Source organism: Solea solea, chromosome 1 (assembly GCF_958295425.1).
Source record: "Solea solea chromosome 1, fSolSol10.1, whole genome shotgun sequence".
In the NCBI taxonomy this organism is placed as follows: Eukaryota; Metazoa; Chordata; class Actinopteri; order Pleuronectiformes; family Soleidae; genus Solea; species Solea solea.
In genome coordinates, this window is record NC_081134.1 from 45635358 (window position 1) to 45662856 (window position 27499).

The 27499-nt window shown below is 44.3% G+C and overlaps 1 protein-coding gene across 14 annotated transcripts in view; it reads right to left on the reverse strand.

Annotated features, from left to right (window-relative positions):
* Positions 1-27499, reverse strand: part of LOC131462852 (receptor-type tyrosine-protein phosphatase F) — a 159946-nt gene that overhangs the window by 14892 nt on the left and 117555 nt on the right. For 9 of the 14 annotated variants that reach the window (XM_058634394.1, XM_058634458.1, XM_058634441.1 and 6 more), the window contains 12 exons: positions 24907-25024; positions 23724-24299; positions 23010-23110; positions 21815-22062; positions 19426-19504; positions 18279-18500; positions 12076-12227; positions 8852-8964; positions 5593-5625; positions 4110-4207; positions 1427-1550; positions 1109-1284 (listed from right to left, as the gene is read on the reverse strand). In XM_058634394.1, the coding sequence (XP_058490377.1) occupies positions 1109-1284; positions 1427-1550; positions 4110-4207; positions 5593-5625; positions 8852-8964; positions 12076-12227; positions 18279-18500; positions 19426-19504; positions 21815-22062; positions 23010-23110; positions 23724-24299; positions 24907-25024 (2040 nt within the window). The remainder of the gene's footprint in view (positions 1-1108; positions 1285-1426; positions 1551-4109; positions 4208-5592; positions 5626-8851; positions 8965-12075; positions 12228-18278; positions 18501-19425; positions 19505-21814; positions 22063-23009; positions 23111-23723; positions 24300-24906; positions 25025-27499) is intronic. The other 5 variants (XM_058634478.1, XM_058634470.1, XM_058634465.1 and 2 more) reach the window with 1 other exon arrangement.

Consider the following 27499-nt stretch of genomic DNA (forward strand, 5'->3'; position numbering starts at 1 on the left):
ATGGAGCAATCAAGTTTTGAAACTCATTTCTAAATAATGGACGAGGGAGGATTTCCATTATCAGACGTAAAGAACGGGGATCTAAACAAAGCCGATTGGACTTCACAAACAAATTCATGAGGAATTGATGTGTTTGGAGTTGGCAGAACTCTCAGGGGAAGAGATACTGTCCACACATGACCAAAGTGCGCTTTGAAGTCTATGTGAGTTTGATCAGGCTGACTGGGGTCTACATGCCTTCAGGCTCTGTTGGGTGTAATGTGTTGTGGAGCCACATAAATATATATACATCCATATTTCACGGAACTAGGGAAACTGCCTAATCATATATCATATTACTGTCAAATTCAAAGGCCCTAAGTTTTACAAGTAATTTGTTTTCTCTTCTAAAACTGCAGCTGGAGGTTTGTGGAGGGGGTGAAGGGTGAGATAAATTGTTGTGATGACATTTTAAGAAAGAAAACATTTCATGTTTCTCTCTTTTATAATATCTAATATCATTTCTCGTTCACAGCCAGATGTATTTTCTGGGGAATGAGTTAACTTCCCCAGTAATCCAAATCTTCTAAAACTGGCCATTCTTATTCTGCAAGATGCTCCCTGTGAGGTTACTCACAGCTTCACACTGATAAAAGAGATGGAGCAATCAATCGCATGTTGTTATAGATGAAAATACTGCATGCATCAATGAATAAATGCTTCCTATGGAAGTTCCCATTAAAATTTGAACTGTTTTCAAAAACTTTATTTAAGAAAATATGCATTTAAGTGTGTTTTATCTGCTATTGTCGAGCAGATGTTCACTGTGACAAAACATAATGACATAAATAAAGAGGACCAGTGGCTGTGATACATGGTGGCGTTTCATTGCTTTATATCGGTTATAATATTAGCTTCTTACATTCTTACTGCTGCGGTCGTGTGATTTGCTGAATCTGTTTCCCTTGCAATGATCTGCATGTACCTATTATCGATAACGCAGCTTTTCCACCTCCCTCGTGCATGAAATCAAAATGTGCATAAAAATAGCCTGATGTGAGTCCACCTACTGACTGATTACCATACCTGAGAGGATTTTACAGGTCATCACACAAGCATCGTTACGTACCCGTGACTTCTCTTCCAGTCGAGTCATCATGACAATGGTGTTGGATCTTTGCTCCCACACCATCCTCCAGAAGTCACTTAGTGTCTCTGGCAGAGGCCCTTGTGTGGCAATATAAGCATTCTGCTTCCTGTAGCCGTCAATGTAGTTAGCATTGATGTAGTCACTCCCTGGAACAGCTGTAACCAAGAGCACTGAGATTGGTTTCTTTTTTCTGACAATACTGTTCAAACAAAAGTATAACAATGAACGATGAAAGTGGATTTTGTTGATAGTAACTGCATGCACGCTCAATGTCCTTGGGGTTACATTGGCTCTTACCATCAACAGAGGTGAGCACAACCCTGGAGTGGTCATAGGCAATGACATTTGCATAGCGGTTCTTTGGTTTGTTGACTTCCATGTTGGAGTTTTCCCAGGTAAACTGCTGACCTGGATCAATGGACTGTGAGAGAGGAGAGAGAGAGAGAGGACGTATTTAAGGAAGTGAACATGGAGCAGATGGGAAAAAACACAAAGGGGAGGCTCTTGAGTGTAACACGGTCAAAAGCGACTGGGCCAAATGACACTGGTGTGTGTGCTGTCACCATTCTACAGCAGTATATCACGGACGACACGTACAGACATCCTGTCACTTAAAAGCCACAGTGGACAACAGAAGGTAAGTGGTTTTATACTGTGTGTGTGTGTGTGTGTGGGGCACACGCAGGCTGAGGCAATCAGTTAACAAGGCCTGTGTTGCTGTTTACAAGGCTACGAGGCTAGCGGTGCATTAACAGTTGAATTATCTGCACGGCTGAAATACATACAGACATCTATTTCACTGAAATCATACATTGAGCCATGACAGGCAACATATTCATCCAATCAAAATAACAAGAATGAATTGGTTTGATCACGGGCATAAATGTGTCTGGACTACTTTCAGTAACCATGGTGTCCTCTAATTGTCGTCTTTCTTTTCTCCTTTTCTATTTCTGTTGACCTTTTCCCATATTTCACCTTCTCCATTAAAGCTTCTCTTCATTCTTAACCCTTTCCATCTTGCGTCCTTTGTCTGAGACGACAGTGGACTGCATACATACAGTATTGATCTGGAGACACATGTGATGGCTTCCCATCCCTTGGCTCAATAATGTCACAGTCTCTAGTTATTCCGCATCGATCTCCCTCAGCTCACGTCGGAACCGTGTCCACTAATTTACCAAACCTTTACGGCTTCACAAACCCAGCAGGACTAAAAACAACACCTTTGGAATCCCTTCACTTACTTATTGTACGTTTTATTTTATGTCAAAACCTGACAGCTCAGACATGTAATAATAGTCTCTGCATAAGCCATAAAATAAAAGGTGCAAGGTGAGGCCAAGCCAAAGCTCAGGCATTGGAGTTTGCTGTAATTAGACACCATTTTGCTTTCAGTACACTTTCAAGCTATGAAACATGTTCATGAACAGTAGCAGTAACATGAGCATGTTATGAGCAGAGATCTACTGTAGCTGATGAACTTTGTCCCTGCAGGCCAGTATGACGTGAAAGTCAAAATGTGTTTTTCCATTTTGAGAGCTCAGTCAGCACAACGGGCTCAGTGGACTGATGACAGCGAGCAAACAAGTTACGTAGAGCAGCAAACGCCACAGCTATTCTCACTGACACACTGCAACTGCTTTCAAATGAATATAATGATGGCGCTATGGCGACTGCAGTGTGACATTGCTTCCTGTCAGAGGGAGCTGCCGCACGTCTGACTGACAAATTTTGCTCATTACCGAGTGTGCTCATGGCTCAGTGTGCTACGGACTGGTGTTGGTGGTAAAGGAAGTGTCACGGCGCCTAAAACGCTAGCAAGAGAGAGAGAGACAGAGAGAGAGGGAGAGACAGAGAGAGAGAGAGACAGACAGAGAGAGAGAGACAGCTTCTATGGATTCCGTGCTATGAGGTAAGGCACAACGGGAGCAGCCGGTGAATCTGACTGTGACTAAGCGCCATGAGCTCGGCTGCGGCCCCTTCTGCTGGCGTAGAGACGAATGGCCATCTGCCGGCCGTGGAGGGGGTCTTCCCTGGCTTGGAATGACTGCTGCAGTGAGGGAATGGGGCCAGGCTGGTCGCCTGCAGTCAGACAAGTCACGTCTCTGGCCTGATTCATTTACACTAACTCAACAGGCCGGGAGGGCAATGGAATGGAAAGGCACGGAACACACTACACAACTACGGCCTAATCGTCTCCCTAGTTCGCTGTTCATTTCTTCACAGTGTACCACATCAAATAAACGTCTACACATGTTTAAAACATATATTTTGCATTACAATAGCTCTTCTTACAGATTTCAAGTTTCTCATAGATATGAATGCATAATATTTACGACACAAAACAGACTGTGAGTGTCTCTGCGTTCTATCGAGGATAATAAAGACAAATCGACTCTATGACCAGATCATTCCTGGCCTGTGTGCAGCCTTGTGAAAGAGGCGCTGAGGGTGAATATAAGCAAAGATTCACAAGGCCACGAAAAATACTTTTTCTGAAACTTTCACGTCGAAACATTCAGTCGATTTGATTCAAAGAATTCTCCATGAATTAGAGCAAATAAACAAAAGACAGCTCTCGTTATTCTGCATTCAAGGATCTCTTCATCTGGCCTTGTTTAGTCCCCACACCAACTATGTGCCACTTTAAATGCTAATTTGAGAATAACACAGACAAGAGATAATCCCTCACAGAGCTGCGTCGGAGAGATCGCCTGCAAAATAACATTCTTTGGGGAAACATGGAGACGCACACAGATTGCTTAAGCAACTCACAACCTGCTAGTCTCGTGAAAAAGAAATGTAATGTAAGTGTTGGTTTCCTGGTGGGATTGTTAATGGAGCTGTAAAAATGACTGAAGGACGTCTGTGAACAAAGTCTCACATAATCCATTTGAATACATGCATATGAGATCAAATACACATCAACACAAACAACAACAACCACACTCATCCTCTACGAGTGTGCGGCTCTTACCTCATACTCTTGAGAAAATCGGAGGCCATCGTTGGCCTTCAGTCGCTCGATGTGGTCGGACAGGTCGGCGACAGGAATGGGCGGGTGTTCCCTCATTCCTGGGAGAAGGAAAAGACAAACTGTGAGACCGGGCTGTTCTTACATGACACACACACACACACACACACACACACACACAAAGACAAACACTGGTTGGACCACAGGGTGAGTGAGGCTGCCAGTGGGACCATGAGGTGGCTGTATAATAGTGAGGAGAGTGCACTTTGTTCAACAATGCATGAAGACAGGGAGACAAGAGTGAGGGGGGAGAGAGAGAGAGGGGGGGAGAGAGAGGGAGAGGGGGAGAGTACAAGTTGAGATGAGCTGGTGACATTTGGTGATTTCATCATGCTAAGTGAGGAGGACAGAGGTGGATCTGGCTCGACGATGCACATGAGTGACTGGGTGAACATGCTCCTGGAAGGAAGCAGGAGGCAGACATCTCTGACTCCACAACGCTCAATCGGTGGCAGAGGTGGGATCAGAGCAGGAACCCACAAGTCTCTACAGATCAGTCACACTGTCACTTCCCCGAGAAGAAAACCTGACTGGTCACCAGCCAAAACTCATTTCTTTGGAAAATCTCTCTCCCTACAATAGACTATCTTTCAGCCCAGCCTGGAGCGCTTGGGCTGGATTAATTTCAAACACCCCCCACCCCCCCCCCCGCTGCTCCCGAGATTTCTCTTCGCTGGGTTATTGGATGATTTATTGCTAATCTAGCGACACAAATTCCCCCTGTGCCTCTGAACTTGGCAAGGCTCTGTGCTTAAACGGATTGCTAAGGACTTGCCTTATGTGTAAAAAGTTAAGTGTATGACACGCTGGAAGTTACACATGGAGCATCATCAACCTCATATATAGCCTTGAAGTCACACTGTGAAATGCTACAGATACTAACATCAGTGCCTTTAGATGATTACTTCTCTAAGGCCATGGGTCATGCTTTCACATCAACAACTGCTGAAAGCTCATTTGTGCTGCGATGCTAATGGATAATGCTCTGTAACTATGGCCATCGCACAAAATGAGACCTGACCAATTACACTAATTTAATAGTATGACACAAGGGGAGCTATGAGGACATTAACAGCAGAGTGTTTGTGCCTGTTTGTGCCTGTTCAGCCAGGTCTTTTATAGCCATGTTATATGTTAAATGGAGAGTGAAGTCGTAGATAACAAGGCTAATGTAAAGCGAGCGTAACTGTCCGCGCTGCTCAACCATTCACGAAGCCATTGTGGCTTTTGCTTCCGCACACCGAAAAGGCGTCGTAGGAAGTTCACAGCACTAAAGAGGACGCTGCTGCATCCTTGACACGCCAGAGGCATCAAGCTTGTGGACCTGTGATGTCTGTCGGGATTGCGTCAGGGGAGAATGGGATCAGGGAGCGAGTGAGACACTGCATGTGTGTGAAATTCACAGAAGGGGAGAGAGCAGACTAACTTGGAGTGTTGGGGCAACGATGAGAGCTTGGACCTGTGGAGAGAAGAGAGTGAAGGAAGGAGGAAGAACACTCAGGATCAGACCAGGGCCAAATAGAATCTGCAGACACCCTTGTAAGCTAGTTGGAGTGCAGAGCTGTTGGTGTTTGCCCTTGTGAGGCAACTTAAATATTGTATTTAGGCAGTTAAACAAAACTACTCCTGTAACTGCTGAGTGCGAAGGGCAAGTAGATCCTTCTGTGGTTCAAGGTTCATCGTTTTAGCCACCACTTTGTTTATCTGTGATGACAACATTAGAAAAAGCAAAGGGATTGATTCTCCTTCATTATACTGTACATGAAATCAACACGTATCTCAGCCGTCTGATATTATTGTAAATGTGTTATTTCAGCAGGAAATACCACAGTGAGTTTTATGACAGGTGTTCATGTGTCTGTGGACAGATCCTGTCGACACCAGAGCAGGACAGCTGTGCGATGATACTGTCACCAAACCTATCAGGTGAGCAGCTGAGATCAAAGATGGATGTGGTCACACCCATCACTACTGAGAGCTGGTGTCATAATATACAAGAGGCTGCTGCTTTGCTGGTGGTGCCATTACAAGACCATCCCAAGATACCACTGGAAGTTTGGGAGATCGTTTTACCTTTTTAATTGTTTTCTTATTATTTCCCACACATGAATACAAGGAAAAAATCCTCATTATGAGTGAGGGTGTTGTAGAAACCTATACAGTAAACGTTTATATGAAACAAACAATATAAAAACTGCAGGAATACAAGCTGTGATTAACACAAGATCACTCCAAGGTATTTGACTGAATGCCGACTTTGAGGTGTTTACATCATGACTTGTCTGGTTGAGTAATTATTCAGATTCACACTAAAATAATAATTTCAATCATTTAAACCCATGTGGCTAATCTGACCTCATATTTGACTTGATATATAAATATGTCAAAGCTGTTTGTTCATTTCATCTGTATTAGTGTCTTAATTAGTTTAGCTGTGTTATTTACTCAACTGGACAACACAGCCTTAGTTTCATCTAAATATTATGTCCAAAATGTCAACCGATGTTATGAGACCAGAAATGTCATTTAAAATACTCCCGTATGACAACTTAGCGCAAACTGTGCTCTGAGTAAAACACAGTTAAGATCTCAGTAAAGTATTTGGAAATACTGTGTGATAAACCCAGTCATTTATTTATAGCATGCCATGTGTGCTGCTGGAGTGCCAAAAGGAACAGACCAGGTCTGTTTCAAGGAGAATTCTGTTACTTTTCAGTCTGCGCCAACATTTTCAATCTTTCTGGCACGGAATATTTAATAGGAACACAAATGTTTTGACCACAATTCAGCTGCAGTGTAATTGTCAAGGGGATTTATGGAGACTTATGTCAAATTACATCCAGTAAAAGTGAGCATGTTCCATTTGTTATTGTCTATATGTCTGACAATAACAGTGTTGGGATTCCTACTAAGAATTGACGAGTCTAATATGTAACTGTGGGGGAAACTAGAGCGGAGTAACAATCCAGAAGTGGAGACGTTGTAGCAAACAGTTAACTAACAAGACTCTGCAGACTGTCTTTGAGGAACAAGGACGCACTAAAGTTGTGGCAACGTGCACCAGGTACTGTGCGTGACGTCGCCAGGCTGCCGGCCACTGATTGGTCAGAGTGCCGTCACAGGAAGAGACGCAGAAATCAAGTAGATCAGTTACAAAGACTTAACAATCCCAAAAAACGTGGATTAATCTCCAACATTTAGCAGGGAAATGTCTAAAATCTCAGTATTTAACAGAGGAGTCTGGTGTATTATATAAGTGAGGAAGAGAGAGTGGAAGTAATATTATTATAAATTATTTTGGTGACACGGCATCGATATATTTAATGACTATTATTTATTTATATCTCACTCTAGAAAACATTGTTGTCCTTATTAATCATTTGAGCCAGAAAAGATGAGCAAATAGATTTAAAAAAAATCAAAAATAAAGCAATTATCTTTTCACTAACCAGCATGCAAGAGACATGAGCTATAATCTGCTGGACTAGTGTCAACAATCAGACTCAGAGCAGGAATGTTCGCCTGCTGGGAACGAGAAACAGAGGAATGGGTTGTTCAATATTCACTCAGCTCAGCCTTCAAGTCTCATTGATAAAACAGCGAGGTGGAAAAGCAGAGACAGAATGAAGGAAATAAAGATATAAATGTTGATGTGGAAAAGGTGGAAGAGGGAGAGAAAGAGAGATAGAGAGTGATAACCCTACAGGGGAAAACAAAAGAGGAAAGAGGTGGAGTGGGAGGATGGAAGAACAGCAGCATTGCTTAATTCCTCTGCAGGGGTTCAAAGGGACTGTATGTGTGTGTGTGTGTGCACACTGTGGTTGACATTTTCTCTCAGCTCTATTGTTCCCTGTGCCTGGCTCACCTTGACATCCAAGGCAGCAGGACTCATTACCAGCTGGCTGGAATGAAAGGAGCTCATGGAGGAGGGGGGAGGGGGGGGAGCGAGGACCAAGGGAGGAGGAAGGAGATCAGGAGCAAAAATGAAGAAGGCTAATGCTGTGTGGCAGGCACCTGACATGACCACCACCACCACCACCACCACCACCACCACCACCCAAAATACATAAATAAAGAAATAAAACCCTTCTCTACTCTACTGTCCAGATTTAGGGATCGTTTCAAACACGACTTCTTTGTTTTCTCTTTTCAACACATTTTTTCTTATCTTTTCAGAACTGGTCAGAGTCTGAGTCTGAGGATGAATAAGAAAAGAAGCCGGACACATGGACGTCAGGCAGTGAGGACGACTAAAGCAGACTGCTTCTAAAGGAGCTGTTTTGAGTTTAGATGAAACATTTCAAAATGCAATAACCACATTTAAGGAGAAAATTGCTTGAAAGTGAAATATATCAAAGAAAACTATTATACCTATTATACCTATTATTATAGGTATGATTCACCTTTACATATGAATTACTGTCTGATCAGTTTTACAGATATTTACTATTTTCAAAAGGCAAAATATACTTTATTTTAATTTTTATGACAGAACCATTGAACTGAACCTGCACTATTTTACTTACTAGAACTAGTACTCAACCAAGTCTGTAGTTCAGTGTAGTTAAATCCAAATGTTGTTTTTACCATTCATCCACATGACATGGATGCAGCATGAGTTCATTTCTCAGGAGCAGGTGAAGGAAAGGAGACACAACTTTAGCATATGAAGCTCACTGTTTTACCTGGGGTCTGGTAGTTGAGTCTCCTCATCTCCACAGGGTCGGACGAGTTGGCCAGCAGAGAGTCTTTCACCCCACCTGAGTGGTCATCTTTGGGTAGAGGCGATGCCCGTTTCCTGTGGTGACAGAAGCAGGCCGTACGGTGATGATCACATCACATCACATTAATTACAGCCGTCAGTCACTCGAGCTAACCCTAAGTTCTATTGACAGGATGACTAAGAATGATATTAGTGTTCCTGCATCTTCACTCTGCTGCACACCTGATGAGGTTAATGGCATAGTTAATGGTTCTGTGAGGACCAGCAGAGACACTAGGTACCAGGGTTTTACCCCCATTAGTTTGCCAACTGGAGTTTAATGTGTTTGAAGAAGTGAGTGGGCGACGTTGGGTGTGTTTGCTGCTGGATAGGTGACAGCTGCTGTGTGGGTATGTGCACACGAGCGCTCGTGTTTGTGTGTGTGTGTGTGTGTGTGTGTGTGTGTGTGTGTGTGTGTGTGTGTTCTAACAACACATTGTGTTTACTGGCTTTCCAGATTGAGAGGAAAACAGGCGGATGCTGTAATTAGCTCATCAGCTGGGTGGCACAACACTGGGTAATTAGACCAGTTCAGCAGCACCTGCACTGCCAGGCGTGGCCTAACTAAGTCTAACATGGAACAGAAGAGAATCGCACAGCTCAGCCAACCGTAGGTTTGTCCATCAGGTGGTGAGCGACAGAAGACTCATCCCGCCTATATTCAGATAGTCAACATCTGTTGAGATACACACACAGATGTACGCTTCCCCACCTCACACACACACACACACACACAGATACAGCTGCAGACGTGGTGCAAGCCTCCTGACTGCAAATGGAAATGGGCAGAAGAAAGCATCAGGGTGCCCTGTGGAAATTTCACAACTCATTGCACTCCATTTGCAAGTGGCGAGTGTGGGTTTTAGGCCGGAGCAGGGCCTTCTGCTGACGCCCCAGCGTGGACAGAATACATAAATGGTGGCGGTTCAGACACTGGCTTAACTCACTCGCCCTCAGCCAGTGGGGCTGGGGCCTCACTGCCACCTGTTATCTTACGCTGCAAAGGCTTAAGCTAATGCTTGCAGTGTGATGCCTAATCGGATGACAAGCATCTCTTCCCTCTGCAGTGGAGCCAGACCATGTCCGGTTCTCTCAGAGACCGCTGCTGGTGCTGGGCTGGGCGACAGGTGCGTGTGTGAAAAGAGTCGGGCATCTGTGATCCAATAACTCTCCCTCTGACCCAATGAGATGCCAATCTACGTGACACTTGGTGCTGAGTGAAAGCAAACATGGCAGCAACGTCAATGGGCTTATTCATCTCTCACTCAAAGTGAGGGTTAAGACGTGTAACAATGCAAGTACACACACACACACACACACACACAGTACTGGGAGCACTTAATGAGGGTAGAACAGGGCTTTTAGTTGAGGCTCCTGCTACGAGGCAGCAGAGGGAGGAGGGGTTGAGGGTAAAAGTGGAGGAATGGGCCTCGGTGGAAAATGTCAGCTTAAAAGATGGGAACATTTCTTTTTCAGCAGTTTTCTGGTCTGGCATTTACTTCACAATGGCCCATTCAGCAGCAGGTGATGACTTGGCATATTCAGATGGGGCCAAGCTTGAAGGGGTGCACTGACACTTGCTGGATAATGAAACACAGCACGGAGACGAACCATGGCAGGGCGATCTGACGAGGAACACTGGCACTAGATGTGGAACATGCACTGTTACACAGACATGACCTGGGGTTCCTTTAACCCCAGTTATCAAGGGGTGCAGAGTCCGCTGCTTCTCATGTTCTGCACATCTGAGCAAATTAGACTGATCCCTTTTTGAAGCCCTTGTATTAGTGTTTGAGTTATTTTGTTTGCACCTGAGAGGTAAGTGACTCTGCAACCCTAAGAAAAAGCTAATGAATGCCACTGATCCAACAACACAGATGAAGGGGACTTGGGTGATGGGAGGTAAAGTTGTGACTGATACAACAGTGAGAGTACCCACCTTTCCTGTTTGCTGCATTCACAGAGGACAAAAAGAAGGGTGTTGAAGGGTTAATTGGGAATCTTTACCCATACGGATTGAAAACTTCCTCACTTGTTCTTATTCTGTACTTTTCCTCACACATTTTTATCCATAGCACAGCATAAAAAAGTTACCCTAATACTTGCTGGAGACTTATTTAAAACGACGTCATGATGACTCTGCTGCTGATGATACTGGCGAGTGTGCAGGTATGTAGCAGTAACAATCCAAGCTAGAGTGTGATTATTCCTTTGCACATTTACTGCCCGTCCACAGTGACAAGGGCACCCAGCCACCTCCTTCAGTGCCTTCTGTCAATCTGTGTCTACACGGAGAAAGGGCTTCCGAACAGTGGATGTGCTATTCAGCAGCGAGCTGTCTCAAGGCCTATTATTAACCAGTCCCTTTCTGCTGCTGCAGGAGGAGGCAGCCACACGGCAGTCTGCACGGCTGTGGATGGCAGGTTGGAGAATAGGTATGATGGGAAATGGCTCATTTGTAATGGAGCCATCAAGAGAAGATATGGAGGTGGGGCTTCATCAGGAGGGGGTGAATGAGAACTTACAGGTCTAACACATTAGTCTAATCGATAATGACTATGTTTCCAACATTCAGCTGTAACTGCATGGAACTGAAGGACTAAAATGATTATTCTCATATTTTACAAACATAAAACAGTGAAAATATGCAACCTTCACATTTCAGAGGGGGCAACCACCAAATGTGCCACATGACTAAATATGTAATTAGAACATTATTTAGTATTTAATGAAGGGAATATGTCAACAGTATCTGCGATCTCGTCCTTAATGAGCGCCTGCATGCTGCACAGAGATATAGACTGCAGTTACCAGCTACTGTAAGTCCTCTGCTGTTTGTTATTTGAATTTCTCACACCTACCTGAGAGTTTCTGACAGCCAAGCTAAACTTGTCATTAGTCAGCTGACACGACGTTTAGTACTTTTAAAGAACAGACAACTGGGCCGAAATCTTTCGGCCTTTGGTTAGTTTGCATTCGCGTTGTGTTATTATTATGGTAACGGAAGCGAACGTTAAAGTTTGGCACGTAAGCAGAAGAGAGCGCGCTTCTTGTTACCATTCCTGATGCAACGACGGGAAATTCACTGGAGCTCAGCTGCAAACAAACACAGAGACGTATGACTGAAGGAAGACACAAGGTTCTTACTTCTTAAAGAGCAGGATGGCGATGACGATGATGACGATGAGGACCACGGCCAGTACTGGACCCATTACCCACAACATCTCCGGCTGCTCTGAGCCCTGACTAAGACGCGTGCCTTGAATCGGGTCTGAGTAAGGACTGGCAGAAAATGTCATCTGAAAGAAAAGAAAAGGCAGAAACATGAGAGCAGCATCACTTCAAAACAGCCTCCACCTGTAATGACTGACATCAAGCATAGTAACACATTGTTGCTGGTGGGTAAATAGCAGCCTGATACAGTGTGAACAAAACACTTCTATATTATTATCTTGCTTTCTTAATTCAAGGGAAAACAAAATGAACGGCGTCGGACATTACACTAGATCAAGTGAAATACTTTATATAGTGTTGACGACTCGGCAGAATAAATACAGTTATTATCATGTTTCTAGGAAAGCGTTGGTTGCATCACGTCAGAAGAAACTAAGACTATTGATGAGAGCACGCGTGAGACAGGAGAGTGAGACAGGTAGAGACAGGGAGGATTAGTGTGCATGTCCCTTGGCTGCTGAGATAAATGGGGGCACAGGAGAGGACTCATCTCTTCTGCATTAGTGCTCACACCGTGACGGAAGAGAAGGAGGAGAACGAGGAGGAGGAGGAGGAGGAGGTGACTGTGAGGGTGCGATTCCACCTTGGTTGTAAATGAGACACCCCCCCCCCCCCCCCCCCCGCTCCTCTGTCTTCAAATGACAGAGTATAGGTAAGGGGGGGGAGGGGGGGTGTATCTGAGCAGTTAGCTGCACGAGGTGATGCAGCTGGTGTGTTTTTCCTTCACAAAAAAAGGCGTCTGAAAGACGAGGGAGTTCAACTGCGGGAGAGTGAGCTGACAGATGATAAAAAGAAAGAGGGCGGTGCAAGGAATCTGCCGTGAGAGCGCCGCGTGCCCTCCCACTGAAAGACGATGGGTGATACAGGTCGTGGGGAGGAGGAGGAGGGTTGAGCGGAGAGGCACGGGTGACAGATCGCAGCCCTCGGAGGGAATTGGGCTCACAGCGTGCAGCTCAAGTGTCGGGGCGGCAGGCAGCAGTAATCCAGATCATTAGCCACACAGCAGCCTGCTCTTCAGCACGCAGGCAGATATTAATTGGAAAGATAAGCTGTGATGAGCTCAAAGTCTCTGCACTCTGTCATATAATTCTGTTATCTCTTCCACTGCCGGGTAACTGCCAGAAAAATGTTTTAGTGTTACAGTGTGTCTCATTAATGTACCTGCAAACTAGCGTGCTCTGATATTAGGAACGGGACTGAGATACAGTAACTGCAACTCTAAGTCAATCCACTTTCTTTATCATTCTGGCATTTTCACCACCCTTGAGTTCTCATGTAGACAACCAATAACGCCATCTTTGTCGCCGTTGCCTCCTTGTGTTTGGAGTTTGTTTGCTTTGTGATAACTTTGATTTCCTTTCCTTCGTCGCCTTAGCTTTCTTCTTTCTCCCTCTGTTTCGTGCAGATGAAGGAGAAAGCGGTAGAAAATGGATGGATGGATGGATGGATGATGTGTTCAAGGAGAGACTTTTTCAAAACGACAAAGAAAAAGAGTGTTTACGTCTCAGGACCTGAGTAAGGACTACTTTATAGCTGCTGCTGTCTTTGTCTTCATCACATGCAAATATAGATACACACACAACACATGTGAGAGCAGTCTTCTCTTGATCTGTGTGGCTCCAGGAGGATCTTATTATCGAAGAACAAAGCCAAACAACACAGCGGTGCTGATGTGACGAAAACCACAAGGCTTCCTGTTCCTTTGGGTGGGACCAAAAAAGGCTGAAGGATGTTGAACCTGCAGGGAATCCTGGGAAAAAAAAGTTTTTCTCTCTCTTGGTGTAATAAACGACTACAGCTGTTCTTTCACAGAGGAAGACTGAGAGCGGAGAAGAGAGCCCAACAAAAAGAGAGGTCACAGATCGTCCATTTGAACGTCTCTAATATCAGATAAAAGCTCAGTCACGCGGCTCCTGATGCTTCGGCCCTCGCAGAGCGGGATCACAATGGAAGTGATGGTGCATTGAAGGAACGTGTGATTCTGAGAGTGTTGCTGTATTTACTGCATTGTGTGCACGGGTCTGTTTGTCACTCGTCTTACGCCGTGTGTTTTTCGCAGGGTTGACGACACCTGAACTCTCCTGTGCGTCAAAGTTCCAGACGTATCAGGCTTCTCATTCTTCATCATCTCTGCCTGATGGTTAACAAATGAAAACAGATATTTAACATTGTTTTGGTGTCTGCACTGAGCCGTAGTCTCCTCTGCAGCAGTGGACTCATATGATGTGTTGTGGTGCTTTCTCTGGTAAAATGATGGGAGTCAAACGCACGACATCAATATGTGGGCACAGAGCGCCTCTTTTTCAATCTCTCAGATAAATATTTAAGCACCATTGACTTTTGTATGCTGATTAGATCTTATGTTCAGGTCGTGCTGACAAGGCAATCAAAAACTGAAGTACCTTCTCAGTCAACACTAATGCACTGGCTCAGTCAACCAAATCTGTCGTTATTTATTACGTAAGTTGATTAAAATGCTTCAGACGTACATTTAAGATCATGAAAGCTCAAAAGAATGGACCGAGTCATGATGTTTGAGTGGCAGCTCAGGTTGAACAGAAGTGAGAGACTCAAGGTTGCGATGATTATACTGGACAAAGAATGTTGAAGATGGAGATGAAGGAGAAGAGGAAGACCACAGAGAAGGTTCCTGGATGTTATGAAGGAGGACATGAGGACAGTTGGTGTAACAGAAGAGGACACAAGGGAGAGGACTGCGTGGAGGGAAGAAGACAATACTGTATATAATGCAGATGTGGAAAATCAGTATTTCTGAGTCTTTTCTCAAGCTCCTGTGTGTGTTTTCTGCTTGTGTGTGTGTGTGTGTAGTTGCCTGAGTGTGTGTGTGCGTATGGGTGGACTTTAAGTGTTTTTCTGAGACAGAGAAAAAGAACAAGATTGAGGGAGAGTGGGTGATGAGAGAAGGCAGAGCGCGACGAGGCAGAGACTCTGAGTCTGCAGAGGTGTTATGGTTGCAGCAGTATATCAAGGTTGCTCTCGGGCCCCTGGGCTACACTACTTCCTCAGTCATCTGCCGCTCTGTCGTCCCTGGAGCGGAATCAGCTATGCACATTAGCTTCAACATCAACGGTGACCTCTAGCTCCACGAGTCTCCAAAAATGGCTTCAATTAGCCGCAGGGGTGTGAGGCAAACAAACAAAAAACATGCAAACATGCCCATTAAATGTCTGCTGCTGTCTCTGCCTCTCCAGGGAGGCTGAGGAGCCCACGTTCTCCTCATTGTGGCATGACACGAGAAAACAAGGAGAAAGAAAACAAGAAGACAAGAGAATTAAAGACGGTATGTGTGAATATATAATGACATGTGCTCCTGCTGCAGGATGAACTTTCCTCCCGCACACTGTCCCTCTCGCTTCTTACTTTTCTGAAAACTGCACTTTTTTCTTCTGTGGCTGTCTGAACACAGAGCATGTAGATATCTGGAGGCATCACTGGAGGGAGAAGCCTCTAGGTGGAAGTGACACAGCGATTTGAACAGAGAATTCCATCAGTGCTGCCTGTTGTTCCACAAGCCTTGGTTTATTCACCGGGAAAATATTCACCGGGAAAATAACACATGCTTTTTTGATACCGTTTGTCAAAGCGAGAGTCAGAGTCCGTCTTTTATGTTGAGGGTGTTTTGAGCCTGGAGCGCTGGTAGAATTAGTCCCACACAGACGATCCTTGTTCAGAGTGGAGTGAATATAAATGACAGCACAGCAAACAGGAAAACACTCGCTCACATTAGCACAATCTACTCCTCTTCCTCAAGTTCATCTTCTCTCATCTGAGCTTCACGAGCTGGATGAGACTAACACACACACACACACACACACACATGCTGTGCTTCCCTTTTTTTCTCTTTTTGTCTCACATCACACAATATTTCATGCTACCTCCCCCCTTTGCTCTCTTGCATTAAATGGTACTGTTTATACACACCAGCCCCTATCATCCCATTTCACACTCCCCCCGGCTTGTTTATCTGCCCTGGGTGCTGGGGAGACATGAAGGCACACGCTCTGCTTCTCTCTCTCTCTCTCTCTCATCCCCATTTGCCTCCCTTCCTTCTCTTCTTCCCTCAAACCACTGCTGGCTGCTTGTGGCCATTGATATATGAGGGCTTATTAAATCCTGGCGGTCTTGTTTGATCTGTGCTGGGGGAGTTGGGGTGGAGGCAGAGCAGAGCAGTGCAGTAAAGACACAAGTCATTTACTCCAGCACTTCTTGTCTTGTTCTCCAGGGTCTGGTGAAGATCCTGCTTGAGGCAACTTTTGCCAAGCGCTCCGTCTCCCCGCACACTTTACCTTCTGCACTCGTTTGTGTTTGGTAATAAATGTTTGAAAGTGCAGTGGTGGGGGCGACTAAACAAACACTGTTGTGGTGTCGGATATTCCCAAAGAGTGCAGTTAGGGGGAGGGTTGTGCAGCAGTCAGTGACAGCATGTTCACCCGCACGATAAAACAGGTTATCAATAAATCTTGTTACAGTATCTTCTCTTCTGAATATTCTGTATGCAACATTTCAGGAGCTGGGATTTATTTCCCGTCTTCTACTGTACTTTGGAAACAAGCCCGTTTGTTTTCTCCCTCTTGAACATGTGGACTGACAGTTCAGTGAGAGTGTGTAGTAAGAAAAGTCAGTTAAGCAATATTTACTTCCATCATTTACACTATTTTTCACTTTTAGGTTGTTGAATACTGTCTTTCTGACAACATGTGCCCTTCTACAGGTCATGACCCTTCTTTCAATTTTCTTCACATCACCGCCGTCTTCTCTAACTTTTTGAGCCTTTGTCGAGCAACGTAAAGCAAATTAAAATCACTTGTGCTTTATTTCTGACCTCTGTCCTTGCACTACATACGTTTGGTGAGCAAGTGCCAAAACCGCCAGAATCAGACCCAGCAAGTTCTGCCGTCTTCGTGGGCGTGTTCGCTGCGGCCAAACTTCCACCGTGTCCACGAAACCAGGTGTCTGGTTTGCATAAAGTTCCTGAAAGTGAGTTACTGCGCAAAGAACCAGGAGGAGAAGCTAAACACACTGATGGACTCGCCGTGTGAGTGGAGACCGATTAATCCAAGACATTAAGTTTAAAGGTGGGAGGGTGCAACACAGTTTAAGGAGGGGGAGTACACAGAAAGAGACAAATCTCCAGCGTCGGTGATCCAGTGTGCTGCAGCAATAAGGTTTAAGCATCTCCTTTGAAGTCAAGTGTATCATGGCTGCCCGCTATAGCCTCCTTCGCACCTCCCTTCCATACTCAGTAAAAAAAGTAGAAGGATTACGGAAGGGGGGGGGGAGAGATGGGGGGGGGGCTTTAGAGACATTTAAAGCAGCATTTCAAGGGAATCAGGCCTGCTTTACAGAATCCCAAGACCCTGTAACCAGGCCCTCGTCCTCCTCTTAACTCCAGCCGCACTAATCAATCTCCTCTGCTCTCTTCATGGTAGAGAAAGATGGAGAGAGAGACACACACACACACACAGATAAGAAGAAAGCAATTGAAAGGAAAAGAGCAGAGAGACGGGGGGGGGGGAGAAGTAGGTGGAAAGTCTAGGATTTGGACATGGAGCACTGGTTCTCTCTGGTTCTCTCTGGTTCTGTCTCCCTCTGTGGCTGCCCGAGGCCCAGCTAGTGCTACTGAATATGCATGTCCCGTGTAGTGAAGGAGCCCAGAGCAATCGCAGCCTCTCGTTCTACCTGCAGTGAAGTTTACTCCTCACCGTCCAATAGGGAGCGGGGCTTCTGTGTTGGAGCTGTTGACGAGGGTATAGGGCCTGCACTTAAAAAGCCCAGAGTGTTGTATAAGCGTTGTAAAGAGATCTGCACGAGGGCCCAGCTGACGACTGGATGATGTAATTGTGGCCTGATAAGGGAGTTATCAGGACAAGCAGCAATGACTTTTATAGGCGGACGCATTAAAGGGTAAATGGCAGTAAAAGGAACAACAATTTGGCTTGTGGGGCAGTGTGGTTATAGCCTAAGGACGGGCAATACACTTAAATAGTTTGTACCTAATGTGAAAAGGTTGGTACAAAGACACAAACCAGGGGCAATTCCTGAATTCAGGTCATTCTGGCACATCAGGAAATTCAAAAAGTTTGAATGTGTCTTACATTATTGGCCGAGCTGTCTGTGGCTTCAGACTGAAGTAAGGCCAAGACGAAGCACAGGTACTCCTGTGGACTGGTCAGGGGCTTGTTGTAGAAACCCCCGTACATCTTCTCGTCACCCAGGGTAAACGTCGACGGCAGGGAGTCCAACTTAGCAGCGATGTAAGGTCTGGAGGAATCCAGGTGACGTCGGCGTCTCAGGAAAGGGCCTTCGCTTTTGAGCAGCTGTGGGAACATGTGGAGACAAAGGAGAAGGTCAAGTAAAGTGCATCATACTGAGTAGTGACGTGATTAAATCCTCACAGTTATTACGTTTCAGCACAAATTAATCGTTTGTTGTGTTTGAAGAAACAAAAAAAAACCTCCAGATCATTAAATCATACAACACTCTTCTCCAGGTTTATTACTGAGATTAAGACTTGAAATGCCCTTTGCTCAGTGCTATAACTTTGTAAACAATGCAGCCAAACTATGAAATGAGCAATTAACACATGCTCCAGCACACAATCTTAGCATGACTGCTTAATAATGAACAACAGCATAAAGCAGCACTGCAGCTTTGTTTTTGCTCTCTGTGATGTCGCACATGTTGCTCCAGATGTAGCTTTATTAAATCATTAAGATGGAGGGCGGAGACAATGGCCTGCTCAGTGGTTAGTGACTCAGGGAATCATCTCTTAGTCTCCTATACAGCACTAAGGGGGAAAAACAACAGTTTACTTGAAAATGATGCGATTAATATTAAGGTATGTCATTTGGCTTAAAGTCCCTCATGGAAAAGTAATAAAGAGTCATAAATCCTTATCCTCATTGGAATACTTTATGGAAAAACTTAGCGTGGAGACTATCAAATGTTTTAAAACATGCCGATTAAATAAAGTTTACATACTTATATTGATATTAAAAGCAGATTATTTGCTGTTTAAACAGTTGGATTGAGCAGATGGTTACTGTCTGCAGAGCTGGCATCCAATCAGGACACTTCCCGTCAGTTTGAAATGAGTCATTTCTTTAGAATCTCTCTGTGAGCGCGGGAGGGCAGAGACAATTAGCTGCAACCAGCGACTTTCTACCCAGTTGGAAAGAGAGAGCTGCTGCAGATAAGCCTTGACCTGAGACATTAGCCAATCAGCCACCGGCTGACTCTCACCTCATCCAGGTCCATTTCGTCTGGACTCTTCCACCGCCGCTGCGACTGGGATACTGGCACCACCACAATGTAGTACCACCTGCCAAGAGAAATAAGGCCTGTGTTAAGACAGATTGACTCACTGCCTGACACACGAGATCAGAGTTGGCCAAGTGATTCACCAACACAGTCCAAACACTGATTATGATATTCTTTTACGATGAAGCGAACTGGGAAAAATGCTAAACTTAAAGTGTTACACAAGAAGGTCGAACACCAAGGTCGAACACCGGCAGACTGGCACTGCATTCTCTTAATTAATGGCTAATCGCTGAGAACATCTGCCATGCAGACTGAAACAAACATTACCCTGGTGAGAGGAGCCTTCAGTGAACACAGATCCCCTCAGGATTCTCTAGGTTAATAGGAGCAGCTCTGTGAATACCTGTGTGTGTTCTTTCACTGCTTTCATCACAGAGACCAAAAATAGAAGGAAAAGAGAGGCTTAAGAAAGACATGCAGGAGATTCCATTCAAACGCAGGACAGAGGTAATGAATGCTGGGGTGTACTAGTGTGGTCTAACTTGGTCCTGACCGAGAGAAGACCAAGACTTTGAGGGGTCGAGACTGAGACAAGACCAAGACCGAGGCAGTAAAAGTTGGACGTGGTCCCAGCCGTCTCCGTTAGCGTCGCTTTGCAGAATTTACACGTTGCGCTGTGTTTTCTTTTGGAGGTTTTTCTGCAAAAAAAGTCTTTGTGGTTCAGGTAAGCACATTTTTATTCTAGATGAGTCGGCTGACATCTTCTCACGGACTCTTCTCCTGTCACTCACATGCACTTTTGTGGGGGGCGTGTGAAAGGGGGCGGGAGGGGTGACAAAAATTTCAAATGATAAATGAGTCAAGTTATTGGTTTGTACCCAAAGCAATACGATTTACGCATAATTCCAGTAATGATATTAACAAGTTCATCCAAACATGCACAGGCAATTTATTGATATCCCCACAGTTGTGGTCTTGACTGGTCTTGAAATAAAATCTAGAGTCCGCTTTGTCTGAGACCGAGACAAGACCGAGTAAAAATGCAGTCGATTCCGAGACGAGACCGAGACCTTCAAAAAGTGAAACCTTCAACACTAGTAGCATGTACTCAGTGTACAAACAAAAACCTGTGTTTGTGTTTTTTTTTTTATATGTGCTAGCTCTCTCTGTCTCTCTGTCTGTCTCTCTCTCTGTCTCTGTCTCTCATGTTCTCACCGAGTCCATCTTCTCTCAACTCGCAGTTTTTCTTTCATTCAGCCACTTGAATGAAGCTGCAGTGCTGCTGACAGTGAGAGCAGGTGCGTCTCTTGGTCTCTCTGCAGGCCTGCACTCTGTGATTCAACACTCAGTCAAGTGTGGTGTATAACAAGACTCCTCACGCATACACACATCTCCACTCCCCCATCCTCCATCACCTGTGCTCTTTGCCTGTCAATCTGAGCTGGAAGTTGGCCAGCATTGACAGCTCTGTAATCTCTTTACCAATCAACCCGGTGCACTCCCCACACTCACACACGTGTGTGAGGTAAAGGCTTTACTTGTCAGGGTCAGGCACAATTCTCCTCTTAACAATTTGAGCCAAAGGATAATACAGCTCACCCTGATGGAAAAAAGGTCTCAATTATAATCAGCTGCTCTTTCGTAAAGTTAGCCGAGAGTTAGTAGAAGATGCAACTTAAAGTTTGAAAATAGGTTTAGTATTGATCAGATTCTGTAGTTGCTGAAAAGGTTGTTCACATTTCAGAGTTCAGAGCATTATTGAGCTCCACAAAACATAAGCTTTTATGATGTAAACCTAAACTAAACTAAAGGTGGTTTTGTATTAAAGCTGATTGGTTGTTGTTCAGGATATCTCCACTAGAGTGAGGCTCAGGACACTTTTCACTTTTTAAGTCTAAACCTGATTCATTTTTAAGAGAATACTAATCCATCAGTTCTCCTCAGGTCAGGTTAAATGTACAAATGTATGCACACGTACATGTAAACACAGTCTTGTCACACTGTGGATTTTGAAAGAGAGCACTTTCACTGATCTATGTGGTAACATCTTAATATCTTCCATTAGCCTGAAAGGACGACAGAAGACACACCGCTGATCCCTGAAGGAAACATGTGACTGTAGCAGCCAAACATCAAATACAGAAACAAACCTGCATTATTCTATATGCTAATTTACAAAGCTGCAGCTAAGGATTCTTTTCAGAATAGATGAATCCGTCCATTATTTTCCTCATATTTTCCTGACAAGTTTTTATAATTATTAATAAAACATTCAAACCAATATATTTGATTCATTTGACCAAAGTGTGCAGGCAAACAGATCAGAGAGAACTGATCTGTGGTCAGTCCAGAGCGTCTCAGTACTGACCTGACTTGACTGTTAGTCTGGACCTTGGGCAGGTCGATGATCATCTTGCCGTTCTCGGCGAGGTGCGTGCTGGGTTTGGTCTTGATCAGGTCAGGGGCAGTGCGGATGGACACCTGCTGCTGCAGACCTCCAGCGATGTTGCCCCTACTGGTCAGTACAAAGGAGTAGTCTGTGTCCGGCTGCAGGTGTGAGATCAGCTTCCTCTTCAGGTTTCCCTCCACTTCCACACTTTGCTGGTTGTACAAGATCTGCAAGCACAGGGCGGAGAAACCTTGACTCGTGGTGTCAGCAGTAAACATGTACAGCAATCTGTATAATCTTACGGGAGCTGCCAATCCAATCTGACGCAGATTATTATTATTATTATTATTATTATTTTCAGTGTAAATAAGGAAGCGTCGTTGCATCACACCCCTGGTCAAAGTGTTAACAGTTATTTGTTTTCATAAAGCTTCTATTCTAAGCGCTGTAATCGGAGTATTATTAGCGCATGGCTCGGCAGATGGGAGAGCTGTAACAATCATCAGCACTTAAAAAACACACATTAAAAGCAGGATGTAAATGCAACTCCAGAGAGAAGCTCTGTCTCATCGTGACCTATCGCTTCTGCTCGAGGCGATACGCGTAAATCATCTCTGATCTGATGATACGTACATAATATTTACATGGACTCCTGTACGGGAACTTTGTAACCTCTGCTTTTTTGCAGCCCTGGTGATAAATCTGTCAATTTTCTTTAATGCATGACGCTCTGGAGTCTGGCTGCGGCTTTGTCTCTGTTGACCTTTTTAAATGTAGACCTGCAACTAACGATTATTTCCATTATCCATTCAATTATCCTGTCAATTATTTTCTTGGTCCATATTTTCCCAAACATCCAAATGATGATGTTCTCAAATGTCCCGTTTTGTCCACAAACCAAACTTAATCAGTTTTCATCATTTCTTTGTTATAAGGAGCAAAGAAACGAGAAAATATTCACATTTTAGAAGCTGAAAAATCAGAGAGCGTGAGGTTTAATGACCTTCACTCTGTAATTACAAATCAATAACAACAGTAACTTTTTCACTATACTATTAAAACTAATTTTACAGTTGGCTTATAAAAATGTAATAATAGTTACTAGCATTAAAAGTATAATAGTTTAAAAGTATACTGTAAATAGTGACATGACATGTTTTGCACCTGTACTCACCTTAAAAGGAGCCTGAGGTTTGTAGTTTGGTGGCAAATCCCAGGTGAGGAGGACCGAGGTTTTCATCACAGCTTTGACACCAAAGTTCAGGGTGGGAAAATCTAGGGTGGGAAAATCCTTAGATTAATATCTTTAAGTAAGACGTCCTGTAATCTCACTGTAATCTCTGTGTGAAAGTGGATTTCACGCTGCAGTTCAGCAAGTTATCCTCAAAGTAAACAATGTAAACATACATTTTTCACAGCGATACCTTGTGACCAAACCTGAGGGGGGGGCCGGGGGCGGGGTCACAGATCACATTAAAACAACCTTCATGCTCCCTTTACTACTGTATATCCACACATGCAGCCCTTCTAGATGACATATGATGTGTGAGTGGCGACATGAGCCTTAAAACAGGTTTCATGCACAACATATTATAAATAAAAAAATCTTACATTTATAAGATCATTTATAATACACACTTCAGAAGTGTGTGAAATGGGAGGGAGGACGAGGAGGCGTGGTAATGTGACTGCAGCGTGTAATGAGATTAGTGCTCCATAAATCAATAAACACTGTGCTGTACAGTAGTGAGTGGTAGATGAGAACGACGTGACGCTGATAAACACAGAGAAGGAGTCACTTATTGACTGTTTGTGTGAGTGACCCTGACTTCATGTTGTGCTGTGTTTATATATAAATGTCAGCCGTGTGTTTTAGCGGTTTTCTTACCATTTGACATAGTTCTGCTCTGAATGCTGGGGCTGAGGGGTCCTGCACCTTTACTGGTATACGCCTGCACCCGGATGTCATAGGTGGTGTCAGGATTGAGGCCTTGGATGGTCATGTGTGTGTCGGCTGTCCGGTTGGTGGTGTTCTGCTGGCTGTTGATGTCTCTGTAAACCACCAAGTAGTAGACGATTTTGCCATTTCTTTCTGCCAGCACCGGGGGCTGCCAGGTCAGCTGGGTGCTGGACTGGGTCAGACCCGTTACATGCAGGTTGACTGGGAAACCAGAGGGCAAGTCCTCCTGTGTGCCGATCTCCTTCACGTGGGCCTCACCGATGCCCGCGCGATTGCGAGCGCTAATGCGGAACAAGTACGTGGCACCTTTGTGCAGACCGGTGACAGTGTAGTGGTCATCAGTCCTCTTCAGTTCACGCGTGGTGAAGAGTTCCTCCTCAGTGCGCTTGTACTGCAGCCTGTAGCCCATCAACTCGCCCACCATGTCCTTCGGTGGCTGCCACTGGATCAGTGCTGTGTTGCCCATGGTGGTGCTGATCAACATCATTGTGGGCTTGCCTGGCACTGAAAACAACAGTTTTAAAGATAAGACACAAAAACTACACAATAGAACAACTATTACCCAACAGGCTGCTTAAATGGAGTAGCATGTGATGAAAAGTCTTATGGCGTGTTTCCACTGGCTCTACTCGCCAAACAACCACAAATCTTGTTTTAATCATGAAATAGTTGTTGATTAATAATCGATTCATCGATTAATTGTTTCAACTCTATCCTTCTTCACAACATCCATGAGCCTTCTCTGTGGTCCTCCTCTTTTCCTTCTGCCTTCAACATTCTTTGTCCAATATATTCACTAGTATACGTTCTAGTATACTATATACAGTATATACTGTATATATGTATATATATACATTATATATATACATAATAATGTATAAATAAATGTATATATATATACATTATATATATACATATATATATACCTATATACAGTATACATATATATGTATGTATGTATATATATATATATATATATATATATATATATATATATATACAGTATATATATATATATATATATATACACAGTATATATATATACTACAGTCACAGTGCACCTGTGACAACATCTTCTTCTCCTTGAAAACTGTGATAAAGCGACTCTGACCTGCTCCAGTTGTGGTGATGACTTTAGCTTTGCTACGAGCTCCGTCTCCCTTGATGGTGTACGCTGCTACAGTGACAGAGTACATGGTTTCAGAGTGGAGTCCACCAATGACGGCCTCCTGCAAAATGGGGGGAAAAAACCACAAGACCAAAGGTTAAAAGGAATCAATGTGCCGAATGACACGCCCCCTTCTCCCCCCCAACATAATAACAACAACCCCTCTCACACAAGCGCCCCTGCAAAAACACACAGCACCAAAAGAAACCATATTATAATTAAACCCCCTTGTCCATCCACTGGTAGTGTCTTGATCATTTTGCCTATAACAGGAATAAAAACATGTTACGCGTTAAACACACGAGCAGGTCCAGGAGCTTTTCTTTTGTCAAGAAAAGCTCCTCCCCTCCACTCATAAGGCACACACTGAGCCCACGAACCACACACACACCAACCAACCAACCAGATGAACCACAACTTCAGCCCGTGTGTCTGTGTCCGTGTTTGCTGCATGAGATCGTACCCAGAGGATTTTTAAGGATCATCATTCTGAAATCCCGACTGTGGGACGTTTCCAAAAGTCTTTTGAGTGAGGATTGTCCTCTGGGTCCCACATGTGGACTGTCCAAACAGTTTGGACACAAAGACACAGACACACGGTGGTGTTTGAACACATCGGTGAACTGGACACATCAGGAACAAACGCTGTTATTGTAACCTGCTGCAGTGCTGGCACTCACTTCACCAGACTACATCAGTCTGAGCAAAAACACACACACCCACCCACACACACACACACACACACACATAGGAGTTAATCACTCTGCGCTTATAGGAAAACATATGTAAACAGACGTACATCAATGCACATAGACGCCATAGTACAGTAGATATAGTGGAGTATAAATACACACTCAAGTATGCATGCACCGTAAATGTGATAGATGCAGACATGAGCACACACTCGCTACACAGAACATATTAACGCCTGCGGCTTGAGGACACACACTGGAGCCGCCTCTCTCTGATTGGGGCCAGTGAGAGGACGAGGGCACTGATGCCCACAAGCCTTCCTGTCACAGCTTCTTGCAAAACTTCTTCCACTCTTTAGTCTAATGCTGCTTCTCTAAGTAATGAAGTTTGAATTTCCTCCCTATAGAAGAACATTTATCTGTCTATACAAGCCAGCTCGCTTTGACAATGCGTTTGACTTCCCCTCCCTCTAAGGAACATTCGGGTCCTCCATACAAGCTTTTAAGAGAGACAGGGTAGGAATATGGTAAATTACTGAATCATAAAACCATTTTAACTTTATGGAGGAAGTCTCATTACTTTAATCATACAAAACGGCTTTAACAGTCTCAGCCGTGGCAGCCGCAGCGATTCCTTTTTCCTCGTTATTCAGTCAAGGACGAACCGGGTCTCGTAGCACATTTGAAAATCAGCAGAAAATAAAAAGCAAAGCTTCAAAGTTTCCTTCAGAGCAATTGCTTAGAGCAGCACCAACGGGCATTACAGAGATTATCAAGTTGCTTAGTTATAGAAATGGATTCCTCTCTGCATGCCTCCCTACACCATTATCCTCACAAGGCTGCAGATGCCAGGGGAGAAAACAAACACACACTTCATGGCCTCCGTCTTGTTTGCATTAAAAGTCAAATCACTATCGGACACAAATGAAAATAGCGTCAGAATGATATTCTCTTGTAAACGCGCTGCCAGCATTTGCTGAGGTTTAAAGAACGCTGTTGACATGAACGTGTAGCATTGAATACCTGGCTCACAGCCTGCTATTGGCCAAACATGGCTGTTAAAGAAATAATAAAGACGTGTGAACAGATGTCTTCCTCTGACAGCTCTGTCTGTCAGGTGTTAATCAACACATAAGGAGGAGAGGGAGAGGAGGCAAGCCTGACTCACGCTACGTGGGTGTAGTGAGATTAATCTGGCCACGTACGCAGTGCAACCACATTGACTTTTTATCAAATAGATAACGCGGTCCTTGCTCATCCCACGAGCTAATAACATATGAAGAGTTTTGACGTTTCCTATGTTTTCTGTCTTTATTTCTTTTCTCGAGTCCTGAAAATGCTGTTGGTTATTCTGACAGGTTTCTATTGAATTTCTGAGCAGGAACAGTGAGCTTGTGCAGTCTGACGTTTGGGAAGCAATAAGCTATAACAAAGGGCCGTGTGACAGCCACCGAGCAGCCGGCTGCCATTCGGGCAAATGAAAAGAACATGAAAGGCTGGTGGCAATCTTGGAGATGTGTGGAGCTGATAAAACACACAGCTCCTCCCCTCAGATAGACATGTAGCTGAACCCTGAGGGGAGACAGCAGGTTAGGAAGCCTGATTAATGTCATGGGGGACACACATGAAACCTGACTGTAGATGTTTAAACTTGCAATCACTCCAAAAACAAGTCCTCATGCTCTGTGGTTATCGTATTTTGGAAAGAACATCACACACATTAATATACAAACCACAAGTCGTTAGGACACACACACACACACACACACACACACGTCTCGCGGTGGTTACGACGGGGTTACGATCTGTCGCGAGTATTCGGAGGGTCGCGTGCGTCGTATGCA